Here is a 14,350-nt window from a genome sequence, read left to right as displayed (position 1 = left end):
AGTGAAAGTTATCGCCATTCAAAAGCCGGGGAAACCAGCTTCCAATCACAACTCATATAGACCCATTGCGATGTTGTCCTGCATCAGAAAATTGTTCGAAAAAATTATTCTACGACGTCTCGACACTTGGGTCGAGACGAACGGTTTGCTTTCAGATACTCAGTTTGGCTTCCGTAGAAATAAAGGGACAAATGATTGCCTTGCATTACTTTCGTCTGACATTCAAATTGCCTTGGCTCAAAAGCAACAAATGGCATCTGTATTTTTAGACATTAAAGGAATATTTGATTCAGTTTCCATTGATGTTCTTTCAGACAAGCTCCACCAACATGGACTCTCAGCGGTTATAAATAATTATTTGCACAACCTTTTGTCAGAGAAACGCATGCATTTTTCACATGGCGATTTGGCAACACTCAGAATTAGTTACATGGGTCTCCCGCAAGGCTCATGCCTCAGTCCGCTCCTCTATAATTTTTACGTGAATGACATTGACAGCTGTCTAGTAACCCCATGTACACTAAGACAATTGGCAGATGATGGCGTAGTTTCAGTTACTGAACCCAAAGCTATTGATCTGCAAAAACCATTTCAAGATACCTTAGATAACTTGTCCGTTTGGGCTGTTCATCTTGGTATCGAATTCTCTGCGGAGAAAACAGAGTTAGTCGTCTTTTCAAGAAAGCATGATCCCGCGCAGCTTCAGCTTCATATGATGGGAAGAATGATCCAACAGGTTTTGACTTTCAAATACCTTGGGGTGTGGTTTGATTCCAAATGCACGTGGGGAGGACACATTAGGTTTCTGATAACAAAATGCCAACAAAGAGTAAATTTTCTTCGAACAATAACAGGATCTTGGTGGGGTGCTCATCCGGAAGATCTAATAAAATTGTATCAGACAACAATACTTTCAGTGATGGAATATGGATGCGTTTGCTTTCGTTCCGCTGCAAACTCTCATATTATCAAACTCGAGCGAATTCAGTACCGTTGTTTGCGAATTTCTTTTGGCTGCATGCATTCGACACATACAATGAGTCTTGTAGTTCTGGTGGGAGTTCTTCCATTGAAAGATCGTTTTTGGAAGCTTTCATCGCGACTGCTAATAACATGTGAGGTACTGAATCCCCTGGTTATTAATAACTTCGAAAGGCTAGTTGAGCTTCAATCTCAAACAAGATTCATGACAGTATATTTTAACCATATGTCACAGGAAATCAACCCTTCAAGATATATTCCTATCCGTGTCAGCCTCCTAAATGTCCCTGACTCAACTTTATTTTTCGACACATCCATGCAGCGTGAAGTGCGTGGAATCCCGGATCATCTACGCTCGACGGAAATCCCAAAAATTTTTTCAAGTAAGTTCAGGCATATTGACTCTGAGAAAATATTTTACACGGACGGATCACGAATTGAAGAGGCTACTGGGTTTGGTATATTCAACAATAATGTTTCGGTCTCATTTAAGCTTCAAGAACCTGCATCTGTTTATATAGCAGAGTTAGCAGCAGTACATTATAGTTTGAGTGTAATCGTCACATTATCTCCAAACCATCATTTTCTTTTCATAGATAGTCTGAGTGCAATTGAAGCCATTCGCTCAAACGCTGCTGGCAAAAATGAACTGTTTTTCTTGGGCAAAATAAAACAGTGCCTGAACGACATCTCAAATAATAACTATCAAATCACAATAGTTTGGGTCCCGGCTTATTGCTCCATTCCAGACAATGAAAGAACCGATATTTTAGCCAAACGTGGTGCTATTGAGGGTGAAATTTATGAGAGACCGATTGCTTTCAACGAATTCTATAGCGCGTCTCGCCAAAGAACACTTGCCAACTGGCAAGCTTCTTGGGATAAAGATGATCTGGGTCGGTGGATGCACTCAATTATTCCTAAAATATCGACAAAGGCATGGTTCAGGGGACTGGATGTGAGTAGAGATTTCATTCGTGTGATGTCCAGACTCATGTCCAATCACTACACGTTAGACGCACATCTCCTTCGAATTGGACTTTCCGTGACTAATCATTGTGCTTGTGGCGAAGGTTACCGCGTTATTGACCATGTAGTTTGAACATGCGTGGAGTATCGTGATGTCAGATCTCAACTAATAAATTCCTTGTGTACCCAAGGTAGACTATCCAATGTCCCAGGAGCCATCAAACGAAGTTTTTTCAAAGTCAAATGGCTACTTCCGAATTGCTACCAGATACCAGAAAACAATATTTGAACTCGTTTTAAAAAATGAGATAGCGACCCTGAAAATATTCATACTGTAAGGGGAATCATTTTCTGACATCTGCCATACCCATCAAATCAGTTCAGAAAATACACACCCATACTATGACGATTTTTAAAGCAATGTTTAGATTGACTGGGGGTCGTAATATAAAATTTTAAAATTTGCATTAGCATTAGAGATCACCTATGTGTTACTAGTCAATTGTTATTCAGGGCCAATTGAGGATGCTTATTTTTTTAAGCAGCAGACTTGGGAATAATACGTTGGTTCACGGTCGGGGCCATTTCGACGAAAGCCGTTTGGCCGAAAAAATGTAAAGGATGTTTTTTCGCTGGTATCTTTTTGGCAACACTGTTTTTGACATATCACTCGTGAACCTTATCTGGTGCCATTGTCACACTTGTCCAGAATTTAATGATGAGTCGACTTACGAACGAACAACGCTTGACGAAACCTGATGATGGGTGATCACTTACCCCATCCGATGGCAGCGTACATGTTGAACCGCAGATTATCGCCAGAAAATGTTTCCACGACCAGCATGTAAAGATAGAGACCTGTAAAGATAGAAACGAATTTTGGATTAATTCAGTGATGAAAGTTTGCGGTTTCGAATGTCCTCAGCGGTTTACGTTGAACCGTAAGGTGGTGCTGATGCACTGATGAGCTGAATGCGAAACGTAAAAATTAAAATTATTCACGTACACTTTTGCATAAAACGGTACACATGAGGTACCAAATCCCTAAATGTCTCTTTTGTTGGGTTTCTTTCTGTGCCCGGTACACGTACACGATGTACGTGCACCTAAACTCGAATCAACGTACCTACGTACTGTGTTCGTTCGTGTACGGTGCTCGGGATGAACTTGAGCATGGACTCGCAGCAAGCTTGAAGTTGGATATGTGCTCAATCAAGCAAAAAGCCCAAATAAAAAGTAATCCGGAGCTACAGGAATCAGGAATCAGAACAAATTGGCTCAAATGACACGTTTCCCTTGATATTTGGAAATATTTTGATTTTCAGCCTTTGCTAACACATGAGCTGAAAAGTCCCGGGCCTAACAAAAAGAACACGATTTTTTTGGCTCAAAATTAACTTTTTTCATCAACGTAATTTCAATTCCACTTTTGTAGAACAATTTATCTTTTGCCTCAAAATAAGCCTCAGTTTCAGCGGAAACCTTTTCATTCGTACGTAATTTCTTACCGGCAAGCATTTTTTCAGGTCTGCGAACAGCCAGTAGCTGCTAGGAGCCAAATCTGGCGAATACGGTGGATATGGAAGTACTTCGATTGACATATGCTGTTGTTTCTTTGCAATGTTTGGCATATGCTGCTGTTTCTTTGCAATTTCAGCCTTCAAACGCTCCAATAACGTTATATAATATTTACTTTCAATGGTATTTTCTTTCTCAAGATAGTCGAAAAATATTACATCACGCACAACTCAAAATACCGCCGATTGTTGTGTTTTCGGACGAAGTTAACTAGTTGCTATTCACTCAGATGACGATCGTTTTGATTAAGGAGTGAAGTGATGAATCCATGTTTCATCCATTGTCACATATTGACGAAAAAAAAACACTGCTCAGAATCATCAACACGTTCTCGTTTTTTGGTCAACAGTGAGCAAACGCGGCACCAACTTTGAACAGAGCTTTCTCAGAGTAAAATGCTCATGCAATATAAAGCCAACACCAGTGATGGCCAAGCTCACGTTCCACAACAAAAGCCGGTTCTCACACACTCCGTGTGCTGTGCTTTTTCTAATCAGACTCAGCGTGTTCTGTCTAGAAAAAAAGGCCGTTTCGATAGAGCTCGTGGCCCGTTGAAATACGAAACACGTGGGCTAGCAGAATCCGGAATCAGAACTAATTGGCTCAAGTGGCACGTTCGGTGTTGCTACTAGATAGAGAGTCGTGTGCTTCGTAGAACCAGTTCGCGAGTCGAATCGTGTGCTTGCTCATGAGCTGGCTCGTGTGCTGGCTTGTCTTGTTTCTTTTCACTAGTGGGACTACACAAATCAATATTATTGTCAATCAAAATGATTAGTGGTTCTCACATGAAGCGATATTTTTGTCAATACTCAACATTTTGACAATGCTATTGACGATGAATAGATTGACAATACTGTATATTGATTATAATATTACCTCGTATAAGGGCTATTATTGTCAATACCGCTTAAATACATCAATCAATTGGTATAGAGTGTTTTTCTTAAATTTTTGAGAAAATCAAGCGCTTAGAGCATTCAATATTGCAACCGACACCTAAACATTCAAAGGAGAGTTGTACGTAATATTAAATGGTTCGTGTAGTTTCCACAACAATATCAAAAGAATTGTCAACAACCACGTTTCAAACTTTTTCGGAACAGAACAATGGAGGAAATCTTTCCTTTTCACGACTAAAGGCCATGCAGTGATTTGCACTTCGTTTGTTTCGTCAAGACGTAAGAACCGACATCAATCGAATCTGCATCAGCATAGCCGAACATACATCCGAAGTGTGCTCGCGTTCGTCTTTTTAATCCTGAATGTGCATGTGTGCCATTCAGTGGTAGGATATCTTGTTCTATCTGCAGAATCATGCTAGAACTTTCCGGTTATAAGAAAAAAGCTTAGTTTTTTACCCCTAAATTTATGCTAGGTACACATACCCATTTTCAAACTTTGTTTTACGTTTCGTCTGTGACTGATCAGTGCGTTGCAGTTTATGTTGAACTGCTAGCGCGACCTGGCGGCTTTGGGGGTAAAAACTAATCTTTTTTCCCTTGAAATTATCAAAATCTGTACGGCTTGCTAGCCGAAACTTGTTTCGTTCGAGACGTCATTTTAGACATTACACAGCTGTGTAATAGCAAAAGTGTTTTGCAAATAGCATTAACTTTACGTCAGCCTAGCGGTTTATGTTGAGCTGACAGGTCGCGCTAGCAGTTCAACAAAAACTGCTACGCACTGATGAGTCAAAGACGAAACGTAAAGAAAAGTAAAGACAATAATGTTTTAAAGAAAATGTTTGAAAGCAATATTAAGAGTGTTTGCATGGTTTTATTCTAATACACATTGTTTTATTTGTAGTCCAGTTGTTAGTCTGGGTAAAAAGTTTTTATAGAAACTTTTTTTTAAAACTATGATGTTACTTGTCAAAAGAGACATTTATTATAGTCGTCATAAAACAGGTAGTGATTGAAAAATCAATTACAAAACTCCTATTAATTACAATCAAAACCATTAGGCATTCGAATTGTTACTTGGGTTTAGTGTTGGGAAAAGTCATGATCAGAAAAAGTTCATTTCACTATCACTCGGGAAAAATCAGTACTGAACTTTTCTGCAGTAAGTTTTCTGATCGATGATTTTTTGTCTTGAAAATAACTTCTATGTCTATTTTCAGAGACAGTATGGCGGGAGAGGATGCAATATATCAAAAATCCACTGAGTTGCAGAAATGCAACCAGCATATCCTGGAGTACATCCATAATCTACGGAAAAAATACAAGCTGCCACAACGGTCTTAGAACAACGAACGGCGACAAATGAATGAGCAAATCGCGGAACTCCAAAGGAAACTAGAAATATCCAAAGGAAGCTTATACAACTTATGTAACACTTATTGGATATTACACAGGGTGCAATATCATTTCTGATGTCTCGGGCGTAAACGAATGACGACTAGCTACTGGTCGCCGCAGAGTTTGAACATTTAGGGGTTTTTTGTTTTGTGCAAAAAAGCACATTCAATCGAAAAACGAATACGTCGTTATTCAGAATAAAGGCGTTGGGAAAAGTCATGATCAGAAAAAGTTCATTTCGCTATCACTCGGGAAAAATCAGTACTGAACTTTTCTGCAGTGAGTTTTCTGATTGATGGTTTTTAATGTGGAACACATTTTTGTTTTCTATATAGGGGTGCAAACCAGAAACTCAAGAAAAATACATGTAGAAATGTGGTCAGGTTTTGAACAATTACAGCTCAGTCAATTTTGTATCATTTATTAATACCATGTCACCATTTGATTAGAAATATTTCTACGCATTGATTTGAATGTTCATAGCCATGTATTTTTAATAGTATATCATTGAAATGTTGATTGATAGCTAGCAGTGTCCTATTTTGCATGCAATAAGTCTCCGGCATACCGGATTTCCCTGCCATAGTCGACGGTTTTGAAGGAGTAAGCGATATATCAAAGGGAAAGCAGCGCTCTAATTGGTCAATTGATGCAAAAGCGAAGCTGTAGGGAAGCACGCGAATCTATAAATAGATGCGAAATTATAGCTAACGTTTCAGTTCTACGCGTAGCATGCTAGAGGTAGGTTGTTGCTACACAGCAAGACAAAAAGTGCCATAAAACGATTTGAAGCTTTAATTGGTATGCCCTGATCTTGTGTCATGAAAGATGGGATTTCATCCCCATGTTATGTCGTTTCGCCTGAGAAATTGACAACTACCCCAGGGTAAATTTTGAGAGCATAAGATTAATTTCTGATTTATATAAGATGATATAATCGATTGATAATGAGAAAATGTTTATCGCTTCAACCGAAATCGCAGAATGGTAGTAATGGATGGTAGAGAAACGCTATAAAAATAACTACCTGCATACAAAATTTGAATACAAGCTTGGTGAAAAGAAGCTTAAATATCGATATCAGTATCGCAAGCATATGCAAACAATAATTGCATACATTTGGGCTATTGATGTAATTTCGTCGGCTAAAAAACAAATACAAATCATGACAAATATAGTCCATATTTTGGGTTCGTGTGTTCGGTATTGGTTCATAATAAAGACTAAGCAGACTCTCGTGCATTTGCGGATTCAAAAGTGTGACGATTAATTGAAAATGTCGATCATTAGAAATTTTGGTTTCCTTGTTCCACATCAATGGCTCGAACAACCCCATGGGGCTGATCCTTGTAGTTTTTGTCTTAAAAATAACTTCTATGTCCATTTTCAGGTGCAGTATGGCGAGTGAAGAGGGCATTCATGAAATAGCAGCTGAGTTGCAGGATAGCAACCAAACATTTTCAGCTTACGTACATACTCTGAGAAAGAAAATACAGGATACCACAACGATTTTAAAGCAACGTTCGGAAGAACGTTCCAAAATTCAAGAGCAAATGGAAGAGCTTCAGAGGAAATTTGACGAATCTGTCAAAGAGGATGAGCTATATAAAAATAACACAAAGAAATACAACAGTCAACTCCAGAAAATAGTTTCGGAGTACGAGTACGGAGAAAAGCTGCATGAATCTGTAAATAAAAGAAATTAATCTAATAATTTTTTTTTTTACAATTTTTTCCTAAATTTCTGGGTTCTTAGTGAGCGTTGGGAGGTGAAAGTAATTTTTTGTTGATTAATGGATTTTGATGCTACTATGCCCAGCTTACACAACTTATGTAACACTTATTGGATATTACACAGGGTGCAATATCATTTCTGATGTCTCGGGCGTAAACGAATGACGACTAGCTACTGGTCGCCGCAGAGTTTGAACATTTAGGGGTTTTTTGTTTTGTGCAAAAAAGCACATATTTTGTTTCAACTTTCTTTGCGTTTCGCCTTCGGCTCGTCAGTGCTTAAAGCAGTTCAAGTAGAACTGCCATCTCCGCCTAGCTGATAGCTACACTCTTAGAAAAAATGAAATCTACGCTTGACGTAAATTCAAGTATGCCGTAATTTCTTCGGTGATGACACAATATTACATCTACTAACATGTAAACATAAATTTTGCGTCTGTATCGATGTGAGTTTCAGCTAAAACAACTGTGAAGTTAATGATATGACTTATCTTTAAATGCTTTGTATTGTGAATGTAAGTAAATCGCGACGCTCCTTTTATGTGCATCTAGAATGATGTAACATTTTTTAAGTGTGTAGGCGGAGATGGCAGCTAATAGAAATGAGATGGCAGCTTGCGATTCAATTTCATTCAATGTTCGAATGTGTGACACATGCTTCCTAAATTCACCCTGCCTTCCTCGGTCTGTGCGGGATCAAACAAACTAAAATACCTCTGTGTACCCTTTTTTCTTTGTTTTGAATTTGTGTGCTAAAAACCCCAAATCACTCAGTGAGTATAAGTTGAGCCGTATTCCTGACTATTGCAACTAATGACGCCGTAGACGACCAAAGTGAGGAAATGATGACCGATTCCTAGAGCTTCGTGATTCCCGCGTGCAACTGTGATATATTATATTTCTCTCATACTGGACAATTCGTACTAGGCGCATCAAAAATATATATCCCCCTTGATAAGTCTTTATAATTACGCTAAAGTTATTCTGCAAAAACTGTCATAAAGTATGCAAGATCCTAGGACCATTTTATTACTCAGTCGTCGTTTGACGAGTTTGACCACACTTTCTCCAACTATAACGACATATATAAATGCAAATGGCCTTCAATAAAATTATAAGAAAAAAAGTTTCAGTCACCCATTAGAAGTATCACGAAAAGAAAAGAAAGAACTTTCAGGCCGGTGGAAACATAGCGAATAATTAAGAGGAAAAGAATACATTCCTTTTTTTTGTTCCTCTCCTGGCATTTATAAAAAGCTGCAAAACGTGATGAGACTGGAAACGAATAATTGTCCCAGCACAACGAGGAGAGCCTCAGAAACTAACATATTTTGCGGAAGAAATGAAATAAACTTCTTTAAAAACATTTTGTTTTTCGTTCGATACTATTGCAATGATAGGCAAATGCAATCAAACTTGTTTCGAACCTAAGATGAATCACGTTCTGGTAAAACAAATCCACATCCACTGTACCGGTCTGTGCCCTATTCCTCCTCTCATTCGATATTCATCCCGCACCTGCCGGCAGTCAGACCCCATAACGTAACACCATCTAATTTAGAAGTTTCATGATAGGTGGTTACCTTTCGCTTCCAGTGATAGATAGTAGCTACTTGGAGTGACTCGCAACTTTACTGACTTGCTGGTATCATTTTACAAAGAAACAGGTAAGTCGGAACGGTGTCAGGTCAGGTGCCCTCCGAGATGGAAGGCATTTCTCGTCAAAGCTTCACAGTCACGGATCGGGTCGAAGTGCACTGCATATCAATGTGCGGCTTCCGAACAGCTACTTTTTAGCATCTGTGCATCCTCATGGTTGCTAAGCTTGCTTGCCGTGGTGGCTTCACCGTCGCGCCGTTGTGAATTATGTGATCGAAAGATATTGAGAATGGTTCGGAAAGGTTCTTTCATCGGGGGTTGTAGGTTGTTAAGATTAAGGTTTTAAAACAAAGTGAAATTGATTACCGTTTCATGCGTTTCATTGAGATAACACAAATCGTTTTTTTTTTGGTTCTCCTTCCGTATCTGAGCTTTCACGTATCATAATTCTTCATTCAGTTCATGCGAGTTGGCACTTCGCACCATCCACCGCAGTTTCATAATGAAAATTGATAGAGACGGCTCTCTTTCATGACGAAGCATATCCTTCGGAAACTTCTCTGACTCCGTTATCTTCCAATTTAGTCGTTCCATGCTATCTTTTGATCTCTTTTCCAGCACCGTCCGAAATGGTCAAACTTGCCCGGCATTCGTCACCGCATGTAATCGGCATCTGTAACGTGCCAACTAACATTCGAGGCTGCTAATTGGAGTTTAATTGAACCCGTCTCTTTCGTTTAGTTTAGTGAACTAGTTTATTCAGCAAACCAACTGAATGTTATTATCGATCATTATTTTCAGCTGCAGGTACAATTCAATTTACAGTTTATTCGATTTGAATGTCAAAAATAACAATACCCTTCTCGTTTCACATTCAGTTCAGCTCGTCGAGTTGAGCGATGTCCGTGTGTGTGTGTTAAATAATATCCCCTTTTTACCTCGAAGAAAACTTAGCCGATTTTCACAAACATAAAATCAAATTAAAGTTTCTATGGCCCCATAATTTATGGTTATTGATATTATGTTATGATGGTATTGTTGGTATAACAAATTTCATTCAAAGTACAGCTTTATACAACATCGGGCATCGATTCTGCACGAAAGGGGCAATTCGGGCAGAATCGATGCAATTTTTCAATATGAAGTGAGCCGTTGTCCATCAAGATCATGTACCAGTTGATGGACTAGATAGAAATCTGAAGGTACTATATCTGGGCTGTATGGCGGGTGAGGTAGTACGTTGCCATTTCAGCGTTAGCAGGCAAGTTTTGGCGATGCTCGAGCGTTGTCATGGTATTATTATTTGTCCAACCTTTCACTAATTTCTGGCAGCTTCCGACCCAATGGTTAGCCAATAAACAAAATTTCTACCTCTCAGATATGAATGACACTTTCATGGACATGTAGACTTTTTACCAAAATTAATCCAGGCTGTCTTTTGAAAAGGGCCCAACTTTTTACCTTTCTCATATAAAAAGGTTATGTAATCACTGTGAAAACCAACTTTTGAATCGAGACCCGGAGGGTCGAGTGTCATATACCATTCGACTCAGTTCGTCGAGTACGAAAAATATCTGGCTGTGTGTATGTAATTTTTTACACTTTTTTTCACAAACTTAGATTAAAAAAAAAAAGGTCTTGCGGTCGCATGTAAAATTCCTGAATTTTGTTCGGATCTGACACTAACTTTTCACGGAGATGATTGAACCGATTTTCACGAAATCAGATTCAAATGAAAAGTTTTATAGTCCCACATGAAATTCTTGAATTTCATGTTGATCCGACTTCAGGTTCTGGAATTACAGGGTGATTAGTGTAGAAATTTCAATTCAAATCCTTTACTCACTTTAATCATAGAAGGCGTGACTGATTTTCACAAACTTAGATTCAAATGAATGATCTTATGGTCAAATTCAAAACTTCAGATTGTCATTTGGATCCGACTTCCGGTTCCGGCATTATAGAGTAAAATGTTTTAAAGATTTCGTACCATCACATAAGGGGTGTAGCCACTATGTAACATACAAAAAAAAATGTGAGCTTAAAATTTTCCTAAACTTCCTAAAATTATAAAAAAAGTGTCTTGTAATCAAAACGAACAGTTCGCGAACGCTACCAATCTTTGTCGATTGTTTCCAAATTTTAAGGAGACACATCATCTAGTATACCACGTAGAGGTTTCCCGATATGTTGTAAACTTTAGTTTTTTAGACAATATAATATGGAATTTTCATGTAAAAATTGAACTTTTCACTTATCTATATATATGAAATAATAGCGAAAAAAGTGTGTGTTGTTAATGTTCTCTGGTATGCGTGGGCCGATCTTCTAATGATTTTTTTTTTGTTCGAAAGGTGACGTTTATGCGGAGGTTTTAGGTTATAATACATAAGGAAAATCCTTCGGGAAAGTAGAGGAAAACTAGAAAATTGGTTCGTTTTGATTTGGAAATTTTCCACTCAATGCATGCTAGATCTCTAATGATTGTTTGGCGCGTATCGAGTTATGCAATGCCAGCTGGTGAGCAAAATATGAATACTAGATTATTAATAAAATCTTTTGGCGCCAAACTAACTGATTTTTGTTTAAATTTCACTGAGCCTACTTGATTAACGTGTTTCTTTATTTCAAACCACATGTAAGGGCGACAAATGAACAATAAACAGGTCTCCATTTTCCAGTCTATCAATTGTGTTCAATACTTTCAAGTTATAAAACGACTATAAGAAAAGAAAGTGATTTACGAGAGCACCTTTTTTTTTTATTCGTTTTTTTTTTCTTAAAATTCCAGAAACTCCAGAAATGTCACCGTTAACTCAAAACCCAAAACTTTTCAGCTCTCATCCTTATGGAGCAATTCAATTCCAATTCGAAAGATGTTTGTTTTTTACGGTTTAATTTTTACATAAGCATAACCAATACCCAAAAAGCAAAGTTGCATCACCAGTTGTAGTTATACTTCTTGAATTTCATTAGATTAACCCAACCACAACTGTGTTATAAAAAGTACATTCAATTGATAAATAAAATTTCGAGTGAGATGCGAATATAATTGGGTAGGGTAACGGCACTCCCTTTAAGCTCAACTCCAGTAGTCATCTCATATACGAAAACTAATTGTCAAAGTGAGATTTGCTGTCTCTGTTCGGTAGATTCACTTCCAGGGTTGGTTGAAAATAGGTGCATTCGCTTCGAGTTCCCGCGTCGCTATAACAGTAGTATGGCACAATTTTCAAACTATTTCTGTCTGTGTTATTGCTGTGTGCTTGGAGTCGAAACAAAGATAGTTGATTCAATGAATGTCGAGCAATTGGCAAAATAATATGGTGACTCTACTAATGAGATGACTATTGATACAATATCCCAACTTCTTTCAAATATTGCTGCATTGAGTTAAATACAAATGGCTGCTTTCAGGTAAATCAGAAGTAAATCCATTCATCGTCAACAGAAATAATGGCTTGAAATCTTCGAAGGATGTCTTTGTGCTTTATTTTGAAGATTTTTTGCGTAGTTTTCACGAAATAACCTCCAAAATTTGTGAAATGTTTTAAATTTCATGTACCTTGGCCTAGACACGATCCAAATTACATCAACCCATTCGAGTCGTGTTTGGGTATATTTTTCTCACAAAGCTGCTACGTGGACATCCATTTAGAAAAATTGCAGAGATTGAAATAAAAACAATTGTTGATTCGTTTTGACAGAACATGAAAAATAAAGGAGCCCACTGTACGTGATAAAATACTATTCTACTTCACTGACCGCGAGCAATTATGACCACGCTCTTCTGAAACCGATTCCTACATAGGTCGCTTGATTAGTCTCATTTTGTGAGTGCTCGAAATAATTTCCAACCAAATAAAATTTTTGAGCGGTGCGAAATTCGCCTGGACAGCTGCAGGTACAGAACAAAGGGGAGCTAGAGTAGAAAGTACAGGAACAAGTGCAGAAACTACAGAAGTAAATGCAGAAAAAAAGTTCAATGTTAAAAGGTTAACAGCAAATGTCGTTGAGGGAACAATTTTGACTGGTAAATTTAACGACGAAAAATTTTTATTCTACGCATTCCAATGATACCCACTGATACAGCATTTGCATTTAAACGTCGATTTCTAATTCGTCTCAAGGGCAATTGTTAGAAGTTTATGACGTAATTTTTGAGTTTTGTATAAGAAAAAATGTATGTACGCGTGTCGGCAACCATCAGTTTTATATAATTTTACCGAATATAGAATATCTAAAAATAATATAGTTTATCATAAAGCAGTTATTCCCAACCTGGAGTCGGCGATGTAAACATATTGGGAACCACTGTCTTTTTTTAATAGCCATTAAAATTCCATAAAAGTAGTTTTGATTTATTTACATTTAATCTAATACTATTGCGCTACGAAGTGTGCAGGGGTCCGCTAGTATATTTATAATTCTTTAAAAAAATACTATTTTAAAAATCCCCTACGTGACATACTTAGTTTACGATATATGTATACTTAAAAAAAACTTTGGTGCTGAAAAATAAATTTCAATAGCTTACAGGGGAGGGTCTAACACTTTTGAAAAATCATTTATTATTTTCTTTATATTTTCTTTATATTTTCTTATAATAAAACATTTGAAGAATTTTCTGTGAAATTTTCAAGCCCATTGGAACGAAACTCTGGAAGTTATGGGCCTCTATCTATGACTATCTCATTCTACGAAGAAGCAAGAGCTCGCTGCACAGGCCCAAGATTTCTACTTCTATTCACTTCAAAACTTGACAAAACATTCTTCAAATGTTTCGTTATGATAAATTATAAAAGAAAAAATATGACGTTTTCCTCAAAAGCAGGTTTTGAAAGTCCGTGTCAATCGTCATTCAAAAACTACTGTACCATTTTTTTTTTAATTTTGAACACACTTTTTACATATAAAAAATCAGACCCCAACGTTTTCCTTTTTGTTGTTTGTTACTTTGGGGAGGTTTAACCGCAACAAAATGGTGGATTTTTTCGTAAAAAATCGTAGTTTTCACTTTGAACAACCACCAAAAATTTAAAAAAAAAATTAAAAAATCAAACAGAAACGTTGTTGCCTATAAAAACTTCTTCTCTAACTATGCTGCGTTCATTTGTTCACTTCTGATTAGTCTGCGCTGAGATACAGTGGACACCGCAAATCATGATTTTTATAAAGCGTCCTCAAAA

General features: G+C 37.5%; 1 protein-coding gene across 4 annotated transcripts in view; it reads right to left on the bottom strand.

Moving 5' to 3' along the window:
• The window catches only part of LOC131437880 (diuretic hormone receptor-like), a 122,935-nt gene that overhangs the window by 98,636 nt on the left and 9,949 nt on the right, over positions 1–14,350 (bottom strand). For all 4 annotated transcript variants that reach the window (XM_058607524.1, XM_058607525.1, XM_058607527.1 and 1 more), the window contains exon 5: positions 2,728–2,808. In XM_058607524.1, coding sequence (XP_058463507.1) covers positions 2,728–2,808 — 81 coding nt within the window. The remainder of the gene's footprint in view (positions 1–2,727; positions 2,809–14,350) is intronic.

Source organism: Malaya genurostris, chromosome 3, assembly GCF_030247185.1.
Source record: "Malaya genurostris strain Urasoe2022 chromosome 3, Malgen_1.1, whole genome shotgun sequence".
In the NCBI taxonomy this organism is placed as follows: Eukaryota; Metazoa; Arthropoda; class Insecta; order Diptera; family Culicidae; genus Malaya; species Malaya genurostris.
This window is presented reverse-complemented; position numbering and strand designations above follow the sequence as displayed.